Here is a 19,934-nt window from a genome sequence, read left to right as displayed (position 1 = left end):
TGAATCTAATATAATCACAGTTTCATTTCATGATTTCTCTGCTGGAAACAATATTTATTGGATTGCTTTAATTTTAGAGCATAGCGTTTTTTTAAACATCTGAACTGTCAAAAGAATTAATAGTTTTATTCATTAGATCAGCGATTCCCAACCGGGCTGCGGAAGCTTGGGGCTCGACTTGGGAAAACTGACGCAAAAGGTATAGCTTGAAACCTTTTTGGTAATAGACTAAAATTAAGGTTTAACATGACCTGCAGTTAAGAATGCATATTTGGAAAACTGAGCTTATTTAGGTTTTGATATCGCATTATACTGATTTAAATTTATCACCCTGGCCCTTCCTAGTTCCGCCAAACAAAAAAGGTTGGGAATCAATCTAATGATTAGATGTTTAATATATGAAAAAAGTGCCTTAAAACTATAGTTTTTCATATTTCATTTAAGCTTCCTCTTAAGAATGGGGTAGGTATTTTGTATGAATATGACACTCGCCTTGAGATGCGTGACACTGTGCTCTCCTAATGTTTGACGGTCAAAGAATTGTTTGCCGCACACTTCACACCGGTGGGTTCGCTCGCCAGCGTGCAATCTGATGTGATTATTCAACGACGCTCTGAAAAATGACACGTGAAATGATATTATTTCGCCCTGTCATGCTGCAGCCTCAGAGAATAAAGCAATCACAAGGTCGGATCACTTTCCATGCCTCTTACTATATCAACCTTGCACCACATAGATTACTCTTGAGGTCATCCAAGACAGCAACGGATCAGTGTCCCAACAATAAAAAGCGCCTCTTCGTAATCCCATTATTCTGTCACCCAGCACTAACGCATATTATACATAGTTTGAAAACACCTCAGAGAAATATATAACCTTCTTGAAACAAAATGTAAATAGGTATATTCAATTAAAGACTGTTACATTCTTAAATCTTGTGAATTATTCATTACATAAAAAAAATACGCATATGATTACAAACTTGAGCATTCACATCAGTGAGCTCCTAAGATTCGGCGGAGACATCAATTATCAAAACTAATTTGAATATAGTTTTACTTTCCATAGCTTCTACAGTACAACTTCTATACTCTGGCTGACACATCAGAGTGCTGCATGTTGGATGAAAGAATGGAAGTGGGGGATAGGACTTAGGGATGTACACGAAAGAGTGTGAATATTTTTAGTTTCCCAAATAGCCATGATAACGTATCAGCACATATCATCAATCATATATCAACATATCACAATGTTATAGAATTCACAAATCACATTTTTATTAGACATGAAAAACACAAATTATAAATTAGATGTATGCATTCAGGAAAACCTAATAAGCACTGTGCAAAATGGTAGTAAATTTCAGTAAAGTTTCAACTAACTTTAGATGAAACGCCTTTCCGCATCCTTCTTCAGGACAAAGATGCCTTCTAACTCTTGGATGTGCAAAATGAACGTGATCATATAATGTTGCCTCGCTTTCGAACATCTTTTGAGGACACATAGAGCACCGGAGAGATCTGGTGCCGGGTGGAAAGGATCCCGATTCTCCATCATCCCCGTTAGCGCTGGATAAATGAAAATGGCGGCTGGAAAATATTAAAATACAATACAAATCAAGAAGCTTCACACCATATTAATGTGCAGTTTTTTTTTTTTGTAATTATTAATAACCATGGCCTTGTATTTTCGTACAAGCTGGTTGTTAGTAATTTTGAACAATCACAAACACCCAGGCTTAGAGAAAATCACATAAATATATTGTGTCCTCACCGGGATCGAACCCAGAACTCCCGGATGGAAGGCCAGCGCTTTACGCACTGCACCTGTGCAGTTCAAAGTGCCAGTGATTAACAAAATTATAACTTTTTTAATCAGCTTAGAGAGGCCTTCATCCAACAGTGGACTGATTGAGGCTAGAAATGATGATGATAAACATTTTTTACATTATCTGACACCTCTGGTATGTCAAACATTGATTTTTTTTACTTACGTGTGAAACTGTAATCGTATTTTTGTGTGAAAGGAAGAATCACAGAACGGACATCGATGGTTGCCATTCTCACCAGCCATTTTATCACCACTTTCAAAATGTTCATTGCCAACAGTCACTCTAGCGTGACACACGTGCCGAGCCATTCTTTCAGCTGTGCTATATCGTTTTCTGGAAAAAAAATATTCAGCAACATGTATTTTATATTTTAGCGATGATTTTCAAATGACTTCATTTAAAAAAAATTATATACGTTTGGTTGTCTTTGTAAACCTTGCTGTTCATATGACAGAACTTGAAGTGGATCGATACATACCGATTTATTTGAATCAAATTAAATATTGCTTTTGCGTTGGTGTAATGTTCTTTTTCTCAAGTCTCATTTGATTCCAACAATGACTTCTTATAAAGATATCCTTAAATTCAACCGCGTCTACTCTCATCTGCCAAGATTCCACTATCCCTAGATCACGCACATTAATTGATATGCGAAGGTCACTTTATCACAAGACTAAATCTTATAAAAATGGGTATTTTACCAATGTCAGCTGCCAATGCTCTGAACACGAAACTATGTAAGTGACATAACTGCGCTGTTTTTTACAACCTTTTTTACTTTTAAAAAACCTTTTTAATAACAATTTTTGAAAAATTTACTTTTATGAATATTATGAAAATGATGATCAAAAAAAAATCTGGATAATCAATGTTCTACTGTACTCGTATAAGCAACGTTCCCTCTAATTTGTATATTGTGTGTGCGGATTATCAACGCATCTGTGCGGGGTTGATTTCATCCAGTGCGGTAAATTTACACCCCCCCCCCCCCCACAAACATACACATGCAATTTCTTTTTAAATGACAAAGTTTAAAATTTAAGTCAATGTTCGACGAGACGAATTCGAACGCATAATACTCGGGAATGTCTGTATATTTAGATACATGATTATGAATATCTTGTCAGAGAGCCATTCCAATTTAAATTTTACATTTTTAGCGGATAAGTTTTCTATAATAATTAATAAGTATAATAATTGTACTATATACCAGTGGCGATACGCCCTAGAGAGCACTGGAGCGGTGAACACTCACCCACCCACTCAATTTATGCGAAAAGATTTATTTTTTCAAAGAAGTATTTCATTTATATTAAATTCGATTTATTAAAAGTGTTCTGATCTATTGCCGTAGTCATTAATTCATATACAAAAACAAATTCTAATATGTGTTTTTAACCGGCTAATTTAAAGACTTGTTCATGGGAGCGATATACCATTTCGCTCGTCTGTCGGAAAGCGCCCAGAAATCTTATAGCTTTTGCAATGAGAAAGAGTTGCATGCAAAACCAATATGTAGATATTTTTTCTTCGTGAAACGTGTCTTCGCGAGCGACGGTTTGAGTTGCTCACGCCCGAATACCTACTTCGAATAATGTCGGGAATATTCGGTTTTAAAACCATACAGCCCGTATCACACAACAATTATTGTTTGACAATTTTTATTCAATATTACTATAAAAATAAATTCTTTTCACAGTACGTATATTAAATTTCCGCACATGTTGACAACATTTCAGTAGTACAATTAAGAAGTACAATTTAAAAATAAACTTCAAGTTTTTTTCAGTTTGACATCTAAATTCACAGTGTATGTCAATTATGATATCTCTCCAAACTAGTTCTGTGGGGGGTTTAATATGCGCGGTAGGGTGGAAATCGTAAAATATCACGGCTACGTCATGCTTTAATAATGTCAATTTTGATGAGTTACTGCTTTCAAGAGCCACATTAAATCAGGTCACCTATTTTCTTAATATATTATTGAAGTAAGCCAATCCTTAATATGTTGCTTCTCATAAGCGGAAGTTCTATTTTTTTATTCGAATTGAATGATAAATGGCATTGTTGATTCACAATAATTGTCCATTCAATAAAATAAAACAGTTGCTAACATGAAGACGAGATTGTCCCCCGTTGGCAAGTTATAGGATTGTACCTTGTAAAATTGTCATGGTTGCCGACAGGGACAAAAGGACATCTCGTTTCACTCGTTTCAGTTCCAGTGTAATGCTAACGGTGGTGCGCGCTTGTTAAATTATTTTTCAATGTCATATTTTTAGTTTTAAAATGGCACCGTTTGATGTTGAGTACATAAAAAAACATTCTAATACGTTTGAAGAACGCCTTCGTAATAAAAGTTGCAGTAGACCTGTTCAATTAATAAGTTAAATTTTATTCAAATGTAATGTAATTAATGCCTGTGTGTGAAATATTATTTCAACAGTTTCAATCGCGTAATATTGATAAAATTCAAAATAGTGTTAGTGATTTCGAACGGGCAATGGTTAATATCCGCCAATCATCTGATACCTTAACTGAACCTATAGTGACAAAACGTCGGCGACTGAATGATTTACCTTGTTTAGTGGAATCCAAGCAAATGTGTGATTTAATAATTAATCAAGCAAAAGACTGTTTTCAATTTTGTGATCATTTATTAGCATCCAAATTATTTTATTCTGATCAATTTATTATTTATCCTACAAATGATTTTAATTTGGTGACTTTAGTCATGCAACGTATGACTTTTTAGATAATAATAAACTCAAAAATGAATTGTCTGTTATTTACAGTTTGGATAATTTTTATAATGCTGATGGTGCCTCAGCATTATTAAACATTTTAATCGAAAAAAATCTCGTTGACTCATTTACGGAAACGGTTTTATTATTAAACTTAATTTGTACTATTCCGATGACATCAGTGGAAAGCGAAAGATGTTTTTCCACACTCAAACGGATCAAGACGTGTTTTAGTAGAAACACCATCGCGCAACCAAGATTGAATGCATTATGTATGCTCAGTATCGAAAAAAGAATGATACAAGAGATTCCTGACTTCAACAAACGCGTAATTATTGAAAAATTTGTGTCGATGAAAAACAGAAGAATGGATTTTTCATACAAATGAACAATAAATCCCGGTCACTGCCAGATACGAGATATTTTGGTAGTACTAATAATTCGGTCAAAACAAATAGTTTGTGTCAACCAGTTTGTGTAAAACTTTAAAATCCATTTTTTTTTCAAGAAAAACTGTTTTTAGAGGTACAACAAATAATAAATGGTGAGTTATTTATGATTTCTTTTAAATGTACTTATTTAAAAAACCAATAGTTTTTTTTCTATATACCTATTATATAACTGTGCAAACAATTGTATTGTTGACTTGAATTGTTTGTTATGTACACTGAACACACCTGTAGTTATTTATTACAAAAATTGATTATTAGTTTTGTATTATAAATATTTTAAGTAAAAAACACTGCTTTTTGGCACGAACACTTTTACCGTTTAAAAAATATTGTAAGAACTGTGATGTTTTCACAATAAAGACTACTATGAGACTGTATTGACAATGTTTCTTGCAAGTCTTGCAAGAAACATGTCAAAGGAAATGAAGAGGACCCGGCACATAGGTAAACTCAGGTTGCTAAACACTAAAATACGTATCTTTTTTTCGTATACTTTGGCATGCAATAGAACGGGATGGATATGGTGATCAGTTCTTGAAACTTTCTTTTACAATATTTTTGTGTGAGTACTGTGCGGGGGATGAAAACATGTGTGCAGACATATTTTGGTAGGTGTGTGCGCGCACACCTTAGAGGGAACAATGCTTATAAGTACTAAATACAATATTATAGGCCGAGGTGCTGTATGAAATTCAAAAACGAAGAATTTGTGGTATCTATTCAAGTTTAGCCTAGATAATCTGTAGACTTTGTAGAAAAGACGTACGTCATTATCATACTTTGTCTTTTCTCATCTCAGAAATTAACATTTAATGACTGCATAAAAATATGTATTAATACTAAATTAATACTAATAAAGGAGTATTATTATATATTATATCATAGTGTTAAAATTGAGAATAAAGCCATATTTGAGACATCAGATGTCCATGGTTATAGTACTTTAAAATTATTATTTTGTCAACACATGCATTTATCATCAATTTTCTTTTGGTTTACCATTATATTTTGGCAAATGTCTTTCTTCTGAAGTCCACAGAGCTATATTTGTAAATTTCATTTTTGACGTTCACACAGCACTCGATCCCTTAAGTAAGTTTGATAAATTATCATTGCTCTGACTTGCAATCTTGACACTGGTGCATCCTCGGAGCTATCACAATACTCTGCAACTCTTCTTCTTCTTCTTCAAATTGGTGGTCGTCAACCGTCGGAGTTTGACCGCCGTCAGGCAATATCTTCAAGTCTTGCCCTTCAAGCCATACGTCACCCGATTGGACGATCCACACGCCGCTGTCTGAATCGGAGTCTGATAACTCGACCTCATCCACATTTTCATGTTCAAAATATGCATGGTCCTGTTTAAAAGACAATTATTCATCATATACCAATACATTATACCTGGCACAACACTAAATTACACTGCAAAGTATGTATTCTTCTATGTCAAAATCCATTAGTATTTCTGTATAAAATTCCATACGCAATATAATATCATCCATGACATATGATGATCTAATATGGCGTCAGATAAAAATCTTTGGATCTATGGGATGGGTCCAATGGGCTGCCAATCCGTACAAAAAATGTCTTTTAAGATGCCTTCACCGTCGAGAACTTGGAATAGTACTGGTGATTTACATTACATTACTAGTCGAATCAAATTCTATCCGGACTTATCATAATAAGCTACCTCAGTTTCCCTATTTTATTCATTACCCGTGGCGTAGATAGATATTTATACATACTTGTAGTTTATGCGTGACGGAAGTTCCATCATAAGAATTGGTACTGACATTATGTTGATCTAAAAAATAAACACATTTGTGCAAATAATTGTTAAATACATAATTTTTTACTTCCTATTACAGTTTTGAAACCGTAACAAAAAAAAATATTTATCAAAATTCTACCTATAATTCTAAATACGTAAATCAAACAAAATTTTGATGAAAACAATCAGTATTAATAGATTTTTAAAAATTAATAACAGCATGACTTTCTCGAATTATTAAAAAACAATGAAAAAAATACAGATCTTAATTTGTAATATGAATTAACATTTCTCTCAATATATTAGTCACTCAAATTTCGAATTACGAGGTTTTAATGTATTTTTTAAATTTAACTATAGCTACAAAGAATCAAATATTGGACTTAATAAAAAACCTTGTAATCAAAATTTTACTTCATTAAAATAAAAATATCAAGATTCTCTTCACCTTCCCCTTGAATGCCTTCTTCCAGATAGTCTGATTGTTCTCTCTCCACTATCCTGAGAACGTTAACCATGAGTCCGGTGTCCTCGTCGAGCCACTCCACTTCCGCCATTTCTAAATGGTCATCGGTATCGCTTGTCAAAGAAGCTTCAAACACTTCAGCTGCTGAAAACCACCAGTAAACTTACAGGAATGACAAAATTAACGATTCTCAAAAAGGAAAGCGTATACCCTGGTCTACCGTATCGAATCCTGGATATTAAATGAACATAGCACAAGAAGTCTGGAGACTTTTGAGATGTATCTGATCACATTACCAATGAGGAGAAGAACATATAACTACTATCAAGCGCATACATCGGCATATATTCCACAATAAGAAGGTATGATTTACTACAACACATTGATACCGGCCTTTCTCTGTCGAGGAGAATGGTGAAGGCCGTATCACTAGCAGGCCAGAAGCGGGGTGGAATTGAGAGAAACGCACGTTGTGGATGCTGGCAGGAGTTTATTATATCGTCGTTAGTTATTTGCAGGGTATTTTAGTATTCGGTCATAGGTAATGGCGATTTGGCGGGCTGCAGACGCGGTGTCGCTGGCTGGAGATGCTTGTGGCTTGGCGTCCGAGGCGAGAAGTCAGGGCTTGCGGCTTGGCGTGCTGCCGACGCGGTCTTTATTCTGGCTGGGCTGGAGATGTTTGTTGCTTGGCGTCCGAGGCGAGAGAGAGCTTTTCGCGCGCATCCAACTGTCAGATCCACGGCGTCATGGCGCTCTGTCGGTCGCGAACCTCCCTGTTTTACCGACGGATTCACTAGTGGCGGCGCTATCTCGAGCGGCCGTTTTCGACAGACTGCGTCTGTGTTTTGGCGAGAGCGCGGACGAATTTGAAGTCGGATTTGAGGAGGCGGGCTCCGCTTGGCCGAGGGTTGCGAGAACCGCGAAGAGTGGACGTAGGCTGTGGTGTTTTGGGAAAGTTGATGGTTCGGTCCGCCCTTTGAGGTAGTCTCCTGTAGGAAACCTTCATCTGGTATCAACATAATACACAAGAAGGTACAGGGCAGCAGAAGTATAGGTAGAAGGAGATTCTCTTGGCTACGTAACTACTGTAAATGGCTCAATGTCCTTAATGTCCAAGGTGTTGGGGTCTAATACGATTGGTCCAGGATATGGAGGGGAAGATAAAAAAAATAGGAAAGGCAGTGGATGTCTACAGAAGATTGAAGAAAAGTAATTTAAAAGATTAGTACGAAACCACTAATTTTACAAGAAATTATGTCTAAAATAAGTGTTATCGGTACTGTTTGGTTATACGGAATACAGCGGAAAATGCATTTTGAAAATAGCCGATAAACTGGATTATTTGTTATTTTGGGTTAGTTTAGGTTAGATTGGGTTAGGTTAGGTTAGGTTAGGTTTGGTTAGGTTAACCTAAAAAATAATCCAGTTTATCAGCTATTTTCAAAATGCATTTTCCGCGGTATTCCGTATAACTGAACAGTACCATATAATCTTGTACCAAAGCGTGCCGTATTAACTTACGTTTATGAACTGCCAAACCGAGATCCTTTTTTTTAATTGGTTTTTCTAAAATCCTTTCATGCTTCATCAATGATGGCTTAGATTTGTGTGCGGTGACTTTGGTCTCTCTTTTGTTCATGGATTGTTGCAAAATCTTTTGCTTCAATAAAGAATGCTCGGATCGCATGTGTTGACGCAAATCCTGGAATTGAGTGAATTCTGTAAATAGAGGATTAAGAAAATTAGTTATCTAACACGCGAACCACCCACTTCACTATCTTGTTAAATAAAACAGTCTTCTATATAATTAACTATTTACCAAAGTTTAATAATCAAAAGAGATGTCCTCACCATTTGTACATAAGATGCATGGAAAGACGGTAGGATTTGTCATATTTTTAACGTGCGTCACCGAATGAGGTATAGCTAAGCGAAGCTCTTTAAGATCCATGCCACATATTCTGAAAAAAAAATAATCCATAGACAAAACTAATAGGACACTAATAATATAGGCTAAAGCCTCAATTACATTGAGCTTCTTTACGAGCTGTTTATTGGCGAATTTAAAAGCGGGCGATTCAGCTACTGCGATTTGATGATTACACACAAAACTTTCCATTCGCTGAGAAGCCACAAGCCAGCGACTATTTTGACGGAACGTAGTTGGTTTTTTTACCGGGAGGTTGGTACTGCGCTCTACTGCGCAGACGCAGTAGGCCCACACGCCGGCGTGTAGCGTGTAAAGTTGTCCGGCTTTCAACTTTTCTCGGTAGAGTGTTTACAACCTGCTTATTAGCTTATTCGATGATTACACTGGGCGACTTTACAGGCAGATTGTAAATTCACCAATAAACAGCTCGAAAAGAAGCTCAATGTAATTGAGGCTTAAGGGTGTTTACTGTGTAAACTTTCATCTGGATAAATTGTCTATTGTTGCAAAAACATGCTATTCCAAGTGTTTATTGTGGCATCCTAGGGTGCCACTCCTATTTGAATAAAATATTAATGCCGAACAATCATAAATCAAAGTGTTGATGCACGATCATAATGTTAGATTTGTACGCTTCAGCGACCGTTTCTTTCAACAGATAACAATTTTTAAGCTGCTCTTCCCTTATCGCACATTACACAGTGGCGGAGGGTGGAGGTAGGCTGTGGAGATCCTTCATAGGTAGTGCACACTAAACTTTGTCAGTCATACTTATTGGTTTTCAATGAACTAAGAATAAAAATCTGTGAACAAATATTAATATACGAAATGAACAAGTTTGACAATAATTACTGTGCTATGTCATTGTGTGTCGGAATCAGAATTAACAAAGTCATCACAAAACATGCGCTTTACCACACACAAGCATGTTTCAATAATACTGTCGGTACTGGTGAATGGCTTGGAATTTCATCTGTAATTTTGTATGTATTTTTAACTCTACAAAACTAAATGTATGTATAAAAATAACAATATAATATGTACCTGCAAACATAGCCTACTACCGGAGGTTTACCGGTAGAATCAGATGCGTTCATAATCGCTTTGCTTGAAATACTTTCATCCACTGCATCCATGTTGAAACCCGTATCTCTTTCCGAAGAGTGGGCCTTTTTCTTGAACACCTTCTGCACTTTATTTCTGATGACCAAAAATTCGCCATCCGTCAGCTTTTTAGGCGTGCCATTGACCGCTACATAATCCTTGTTCAAGCACGACAAGCAAATCAACTTGGGAACACTCCCTCTCGACGAATGGAAACCTTCTTTAGACTTGTCAATGTATATGTGTGATTGTGAAACTTCGTGTTCGATTTTTACTTTACAAAACGAGCATCGATTAAGACCTGTCGTGTTTTCATTAAGCAGTACACAATTATTTAACGATATCTGATTCTGTTTATTTATTTTCACCACCTCCAATTCTACATCTGTAGTAAAATTCTTTAAAATCCTAACGAAATCTTTCTTATTTGATGTTTTAACTGTATTAGTCTTAGTAGTATGTGCCCCTTGAGAGTTTAAAGATGAATTTTCATCACTAATCAATTTTACAGTTTCTGTATTATTTAATGATGATGCTGTATAAGATTTGTCTTCAAAGGCAGGTGCAGCCGTGTCTTCGAGTTTATCATCAATTATACCTTCATCTAATATATACATATATCCATCATCATCCTGTTCGTTTTCATATACTATATAAGAGATAGAATCGTCTGTGATATCATTTCCATGAAAATATTCTACGTTGGAGTCCGCACTGAAATTGTGCACATATTTCAAATGAGATGTATCCATAGCCGTATCTTCATTTAAGATATAAACAGTATGTTCATTGTCTTCTTGCAAATTATCATCGAGTAGACTGGATTGTTGTTCTATTGGTAATACTGCATCGCCGATAGCGGCTACGTCAGCGGATGATTCTTCTATTTCTAGTTGCAGTCTGGTATTAATGAGGAACTGGTAAACATTATCCGTGAGAGAGACGTCTTCGCTGCCCGCAATGCTTGATATGTCAACATCGTGCCCGAGGAGAGACCTTTAAACAAAAATATAAATCCGAATGGATAGTAATACTTATTTAAATAAGCGGGCTTACACGTTAATTAAACATGGTAGCCATTGACAGAATTTGAAAATACTTCAGATGCAGAAATATCTGCATGGATAGTAAGTGTTTATCCCAGTAACTTAATTGGTAAACCACTAGCCCAACAAGCAATAATAATATGTGTATGGTCCAAGATTTTTCTAATAAGTATGTTTCAAAGACGTTGTGGATAATAATAAAAAAAATGTCTCATTTCATCACAGTCAATCCACTTCCCGGTTAACACAACTGTGGTAAGTCGAGATCAACTACACAATCACGTCAGTGATGTACAATTAATAAATCTGCATGCTAATAGAAAAGGAGATAATTCTGAAAATTCTAAGTTAACCACAATGCAAATGAGATAATCAAATCAACGCCATTAGTAAATTTTACACACAGAGTTGTTAAAAAATCTTCTTTTATCTCTCCTGAAATGGACTTTAGAGAAGAAGTCCTTTTTCCTTTTGCGCACAGAATTATTTGACATATTTTCTGATATTATCTGTTTAATTCAAACACATACTTAGCTTTAAGTAGAAATGTTTGAAAATCATCTTCTACTTGTACTTCAAGTGATGTACTATTCCCGCAGTTGTCTTCTAGATATAGCACAAGAGCCATAATCGGTACGTCGTTGGTAAACGATGGTTTGATAGGTTATGAAAAACCTAATTTTATCAATTACTACATGACTTCTTAAAAGGTCTATGAGATTAAACCTGGAAAAAGGACATAAAAGGGATTAACATAATATATGTTATTACGTGAGGAATATTAATAATATACAATGTATACAGACAGATTAGACAGTTTAGACCAGTGTTTTCAACCTGTCTATTAATATATTCGACATAACGCTCACAATAAACAGAGTGCAATTCACACTGGTAGACTGGGACACGGCACAGGCAATGCTCGAAACCTGACATCGGCCAATTTTCTAATCGATTGATGCTAAACTAATACACATGTAGATGAGCGAAACAGTGATTACCTAATCACGCTTAAATAGCTGCGTATACACACTCAAGAATTAATATACCTTCTTACAACCACACCCAGAAGGTTACCCACTCCATTCATTTTTGTGTTCCCTGGTAAAGCTTATAAAAAATTTGGCGGCACACTAGGAAAACACTCATGGCACGCCGGTTGATAAACACAGACGTACATTTCTGTATGTGAGAGATAAACTATAGTATGTATTCAATTTTATAGGAAGGACAAATAGTTTAACAAGATATGAAGTACCTACATTTCTTTTCTAAGATATATTTTTTGGGTTCTTGTCAGCTTAAGGGAAGCCAGCGTCAAACAAATTTTGAAAATAACCGATATACTGGATTATTTTTATTAGGTTGGGTTAGGTAAGTGAGATGTCCGGGGTTCCAGCGGCTAGCTCAAGCGTTGATCGAACCCCGGATTCACAAAAAAAAGTTAAACGATTGGAGTGGAAATAAAACAAGGTCTTTTCTGTTCGTAACGTGGTCTTGTCTAATATTTTTTTTTGATATTTAGTTTCACAAATTTATATCTGGGTTTTTACAATTATAGTCGCAGGTCCGTACATATTGGAAAAGGGACTCTTACTAACTCTTTTTTTCTCTTTTTAAATTCCCCATACCCACGCCGACCAGCAAAAAGGACTCTCGTGATTGGCCAAATTTTATCGCGTGATCCTTTTGATTTGACGAATCATGAGGACCACCTCGGCGCAGGTGCGCGGAGATTTTAACATTGCCGGCAAAATTTATTAGATTTAAATATTTATATTTTATACATTATATTTAGTCTTAAAATTATCTCTTTCATCCATCATCATTTATACTTTTTAAATCAAACTAAATTTATCTTAATTACACCTCCGCCCAGTATGTGATTTTTACACACCGGACGAAGGCCTTTACTTATGAATAAAAAAATAGTTAACGTAGTTGAGCAAGGAATCAGATTGGATGTTTTATGAAGCCGTTTCTAGAGGTCAGGGTTACGTTTCGACTTATGACTACTAAATGATTATTTTACACCGGGAGAAGCCCGCCTGTAACAGGGGTGTATCATAAGGTTAGGTTAGGTTTCATTTTTGAATCCATGATTTTAGCCAAAGTCGGCAATGAAAATTGGTGCGGGTCCCGCCTGACTTCCCGTAAACCGACTTGTACCATTTTTTGTTTTATATTCTTTTTAGTCTAAATCAGATTTACGTTTGCTTTCCTCCGAAAATATTTTAATAAGTTTACTGCCATTGATTAGGTTATTATAAAATGAGAAAAATGAAAGTCTAGATAAATTCCATATTCTATAAAATGGATTCTATATAATTACAAAAAAATATATAATATATTTATAGTAAGTAGGTACCTATCTGTATTATCTCAACAATAATCAGTTTTAAAAGTTGTCTCCATCAGCTGGCATAAATTATTTTATTGCAATCAGTTATTGTTTTGACCTATTTTTTTTTATTCTCACACCCTTTTTACACTCGTTAGATATTAATAAAACAGAAAAATGATCTTTGTATATCACTGTTCATAATAATTTGAATATAGATAAAATATACAGAAGTTTGAGGACCAGTGGTCTAATTATAAAAGTTTGGTTTTATAAATTAAATTAGTCAACAAAAAACCGGTGAATGTGAATGTCCTAGAAAAATTTTTGACACGATCCGATATAAATAGTATAAAATAAAAACATAAATATGACATAACGGTCAATTCAAAAAAATATTTGTAAGCATTGGAAAATAAAATACAGCAGTTCAAATGCCACCATTCCGTTCAGGCAAGATGATTTGGCCGACATTTTTATTAGCGGCCTGTTCCGTGGGAAAAATATAAACGTCAACATGGCCGCTGATTTTGCTGGCCTTTGCATGGAGAGTGGACAGCCAAACAAATTCAAACTGTGCAATGCTTCGAAAAAGAAAATGAATATTTATTAATGAATGACAAACCTAAATAATACGCCATATCTGCTGATTGATCAGGACGTTACTATAAACAGAATACAGCAGACAAATTATTGGTTTCTTCTCCCACAATAAAAATAAATTCATTTGTCGCCGTCGCCTCAAGTCACTTGCAGAATTCATTGTAGTAAAAGGCTTAGACAGTTTTGAGCATGCGCTTTGTACAAAAAAATCTATGCCTTGCAGTAGAAAGAATAATAACGATTTCATTTATCAGCAACGACAGAACTTCATCGTCTCTTTCAACTTTTATATACGAGAAAAAAAGAGATAGATAACGTAAAATACGTGATGTACGATTTCACAAATCATTGAGTAAACGTCAAAACTTCGATACCTCGTCCATTTATTTTACAACAGTCTGTAATTTCGTCACAGTTATTAAATAAATATGGCTGTAATAAAATATTGACGCTGAGTTTATACGACATTGAGTGTGTGAGCCGGTGTATAGTGATACATCTCGAAAATGGTTGACCTAGGCGGCGGGCAGGACGGCCCTTTGGAACATGGCTTTTCAAACAGTGTTTTCATAATTCCCGGCATAATTGTAGTCGGATTGTCAGGTGAGGACGACTTCCTTTATTATAAAATTTTCTTATCTGTTATGAATCAATTATAAAGCATTACAACGTGGTATTTGTCTCCACTCTGACAGTAAAACACCACCAGCTGTTATCGAAAACACGAAGAACTGATGTATATAATGGTACCTAGGTACCTATAATGTATACCTATAGGTATTCAAGTATAAATAATGTGGATGCATTCAAGATTTACGTATACAATAATTCATCGCATGTAAATAATTGAAATTGTTCATTTTCTCGAAATAACAATAGTTACCTGCACGCAGTCAATGTGATAAGTACAGTGGCGTCCTTAGGGAAAGAGCCGCCCCTAACAATATTTATATTTAAATTTTATATAAGTACTTATATAATATGATATTTCCATCATATGTAAGGGATCCTAGATTCTCAACCTGATTGTCCTAATCTGCTCCATTGGCATTTAGAGCTCGTGCACATTTGACAGCGCATAGAATCTGCAAAAATCTACGTAGTCACAAAAGTTATAAAATCGATAAGTAGAAACTCTTCCCTTAATTTACCGCGCCTAAGCTGTGTATGACCTGCATAATTTCACCAGTCGTCAATTAATAAATATGATGTAGGTGCAATACTGTAATAGATGGACAACACAAACATAGACCAAACCGCGCCGCACCGTACACTGCTTAAATTGAGCGTATTATCCCCGGGAATGTATCAGGACCAGTTACCCAAGACAGGTCGCCACATACGCAAGTGTACTACTTATAACTGAGTTTAAATTTACTTCAAACAATGTGCCCATGTGAGAAGGGAGCACGGGGAACGAACAAAATTTAAAATTGTAAATAATAGGTTAGAAAGTAATACTTACAAAAAGAGATCTCCACGTCCACAGTGAGACCATAATATTTTAAAGCAACAAAATTGGTCTGTGTGGCGACCAGGCCGGACGGCCCAATGGGCCCAATAGCTGGTTGAACCGACTTGTATATATATAATATAATGTATATAAAAAATGTTGAAAAAACCTTAGTTATTCTATACTACGTATTTGGTACATATTGTAATATTATACCTACAGATTTTTTTTGTTGAATCCAGCTAACGGCACAAGGTAAATTGATGATACAATCAATAAGTATTTTATAATTGCCAGCTCATCAATTTTCAGCCTAATAAATGGAATTATTGGGCTACAGTGGCTAATAAATGCTGTTTCCGACTCTCGCATTTTTTATATAAGTATTGGTGATTTTTCAAAAAATTCTTGGAAATTCTCAAAATAAAATCTCGAGAAACAATAACCAGCTTTTTTAAATATTTCTCGATAATTCTCGAGACGAGAAATTTTCATCGAGGTGTTTGTGATGTTTTCCTATATCTACCTACCGTATCTCATTTCACGTAAATAGCGTTAATACTTTCAATGTTAATGCTAACTAGTTTTCGTAAACATATTTTTGATCTACATTTCGTATCTTCGTGCTAAATGATTTTGTATATCAACGGATATGTTAGAAATCAATTGAAATAAAAAAATAATCTACAAAAGTTAACATTATTATTAAACTTAATTTACCGAGTGTCATAAGCCCCTAAATCAGTGCTCCGCAGCCTTTTCTCGTCCACGGCACACCACAGTAAAAGAAATATTCACCAAAATTACATTAATTTAGGTTTTTTTATTATTTGACAAATAATTAAATATACTTATACGAGGAAGAACTAAATGTACATATTTCCACACATTTGTATTATCAATATAATAGGATATGTATTTATGTACTTATTTAATCAATATATTTTTTATTTTATTCTGTTAACTGTGAATTCATGGTGGAAATGCATTGTATTAATAATTTAATTTAATAAAACGCATTTTTTATAGTAGATATTATGTAGGTACTTATTCCACTTTTATAATTAATTAGTATAAGTGGAATAAGTACTATAAAAATTTGCGTTTTATTGAATTAAATTAATAATACTTCTTCTTGGTTGTACCCTCATGGCTGAGGATCGTGACCACTTAGCGAGAACCCGCCATAAAAGGCATATACATTTTAATATTTTGAACCGAAGATAACAAGAAGTTATCATAAATTTTATATGAATAATAAATTGATATCCCTAAACCCAGATGTATTGCATTCCCGTACTATTATTAATAATGATGCCACTAAACGATTTGAGATAATCATACATAGGTATAGACGATTATCCTGTCCTGGCGCCTGGCGACATTGAGTTTTTTGAAGGACGTAATCTTTCGATAATATAACTATCACCTGGCTACAGCTACAGTTATTAAAAAAATAATTTAATTCAAATAAACAAAGTAAAAAGATAACCTAGAGGCGACAGTTTTATCAAGTTGTCACCTTTTTGAAAGCGAAACAGCCACGCATTGCCACATTTTAACTTGTTGTCAGATTTCTTGACACATGAAGACCATGAAAAAATCTATTATTAATTACATTTTCATTTGTATATACCAATGTTGTCCAAATGAGGTTCCGCGAGGTAAAATTAAGGATTCCACTGCTGGTTTTTGTAAGACACGACTTCGACAAACTGGTTGAAGAAGACTCAATAGAAATATTTTAAATCTGTACCAGACCGTTAATGCCTGCCCCTGTCGCTCGCCGATATTCCACAGGGATAGGGATTCTTGAAGGCGCCGTGTGGTATCCATACGCTCGATAAGGAGCGGACATGATCGATAAGAAGAATACCATATATGCTAGAAACACATTACCATCACGTTACGTGAGCACACATGAGCTTATGGTAAGATCGCGACATGGGCAAAAAGTGTGCAACGTCGTTTTACTGAGTACGAATTTAAATGTATCAGAACCACACTGAAGTCGCAGCACGTGTATCAAGCCAGATTAGCAATCACATGCGTGATAGCCGTTTATTTTATTTTCTGAATCACGTGATCTCACGTATCTTTGATTTTAGTGGTATGGAAGAGAGCTACTTTATAGATTACATAACCACGTGAGCTCGTGTGCTATAACCACCAGAACATGCAATACAATGGCAATTAACTGTAATTAAATTCTCCCTTACAAACCACTAATTTTAAAAATACGTGAGATCACGTAACTAAAAAATATGCAAACTTTCAGATAATAAAGTAACAATAAAATTGACGTAAGTACCTATACAATTAATGCAGTTAGGAAATTGACTTTTAATACAATGCAGGTAAAGTGTCTTTGTTAATTGCTAATGGAATGATTCTGATATTTTGTAGTCATTTTATTTTTCACACACTTCATCCATATAACGTCATACGTCAATGTCTGCAACGCTGTATAGTGTATCCTATAGTTATATTATTTCCTTATGTATGGTATGTCTTGGTTCGCGGCGCATATAACGTCGAATGTGCGACAAAATTGTGCATTTAAAAAACACAGTTTTATAAGTTTTTTTTCTTACCCTATGGAACTTTTGAACAATTATATCATAATATATAACTTGTTCCTACTGATTATCGATTACTGACTACCTATCGATTTTCGTGAAGCGAAAATTACACGTAGTAGGCACCCCACAGTTTCAGAGCAACTGCGAATTGGCGATAAGAAAGAGTACCTAAAAATAAATAATATTAAGTTTATGTCGTGTCGTGTCGTGTCGCACCTCAACGTGTCACTCGCAATGTTATAATATAATATTTTCCCGTAAAGCACTGAGATACTTTAATCGCGTCGGTCGGATTCGTATAACCACCAGTGAGGTAAACTAAACACGAAGTGTCGGTTACTGAAGTATTAAATTGCCTCCACAAAAGTACGCGTTTAAAAAAAACAATAAAATTAATTCCCGTTAAATTGATTTTGCCAATCTTTGAAAGTGTTCGTGTGTGCTATTTTCATGTTACCGTATTTTATTTTACAATATAGTTCAAACTAAAGCCTAGTCTAGACCAAGATAATATAATATAGTATTAGAATGTCCGTAAACAAAATACAGTGACGTTTTTACACACATGAAACAGATGAGGCCGGAATCTTAAAAATATGCGTATTTTAGACAATATTGAATGAAAAAAATCAATCGATTAATAGAAAATGCCTGGTTTAATAATATATATATATATATTATTTTATTACAAGAATGTAATTATGTGTCCTTCCACCAACGATATTGTCAGTTAACACCATTAATATAGCATATTTACGCATATGTACAAACGATAAGGTGGGATAGAATAGAACTCCACAGGGACGTGTCAAACGGGGGTGTCAGGAGTGCGAAAACCCTGGTGGCAGGATTCAAGAGGCGACAAAAGTCCGAAAATATTTTCTTTAATGGTTTTATTGAAAAATATATGTTACTCAATTATTATATAAACTGAATTTTATGATTAAATATATGCCTACGTACGTTGTTTAATGCCGAAGAACGGCATTTGCCATAAGGTCGCAAATCGAAGATTCAGAATGAATTTTAATTTAAAAAATGATAGTCATAAAGGTGTAACATTTCAAGAAAAAATAATTTGTTTCATAAGTTCGTTTCATGGACAGTAAAAAGAGTCGCCGGCGGCGTAATTCTCTTCCATGTTAATTATGTAATTAAAAATAAAATTATTGTACATCCGTGCTCCATCAACCACCCACACCACAATTAAAACGTTTCAAGTCGCGTCACGTTATAATTCGGAATGTTATATACCTATTTAATAAGTAAAATATGTACCTACCTATGTCTTAATTTTTCTTATAATAATATGATACTTAAATACTTTGATGATAATATTTTTTTATATCTCATATTTCCACTTTTTTTTTAATTTTGAGGTTGGGGAGGGGGTGGCAATTTTTAGCTGGCACCCGGGCGGCAGCCACCCTTGGCGCAGCCTTGGAACTCCATACTTACTTACTTAGGATATTGTGCTTTCGGGGAGTTCTCCATCCTTATATGGGAGTTTTCCTGGGTGCATAGTTTGTCCCGCGCGGGACAGTAAATTCACGATTATTCAGCAAATACAAATACGACGTTTAGTTTAAGACAAAATGCACAGTTCAG

The 19,934-nt window shown here is 34.9% G+C and overlaps 1 protein-coding gene across 1 annotated transcript; it reads right to left on the bottom strand.

The window, feature by feature from the left end:
• Window positions 1–132: 132 nt before the first annotated feature.
• On the bottom strand, window positions 133–14,448 carry LOC147074967 (uncharacterized). The gene is made up of 12 exons (XM_085943282.1): window positions 14,314–14,448; window positions 11,878–12,073; window positions 10,242–11,297; window positions 9,119–9,228; window positions 8,789–8,986; window positions 7,250–7,411; window positions 6,776–6,834; window positions 6,150–6,385; window positions 1,994–2,164; window positions 1,383–1,589; window positions 493–613; window positions 133–228 (listed from the first exon to the last, which is right to left on the bottom strand). The coding sequence occupies exons 2-12, from the start codon at window positions 11,973–11,975 to the stop codon at window positions 133–135; spliced, it is 2,514 nt and encodes an 837-aa protein (XP_085799408.1). The 5' UTR covers window positions 11,976–12,073; window positions 14,314–14,448.
• Window positions 14,449–19,934: the final 5,486 nt, after the last annotated feature.

This window comes from Rhyacophila brunnea, unplaced genomic scaffold (genome assembly GCF_057557595.1).
Source record: "Rhyacophila brunnea isolate RB1 unplaced genomic scaffold, BYU_Rbru_1.0 scaffold_15, whole genome shotgun sequence".
NCBI classification, from domain to species: domain Eukaryota; kingdom Metazoa; phylum Arthropoda; class Insecta; order Trichoptera; family Rhyacophilidae; genus Rhyacophila; species Rhyacophila brunnea.
Note: the sequence above shows the minus strand (reverse complement) of the source record. Positions and strands in the feature narration are given on the sequence as shown.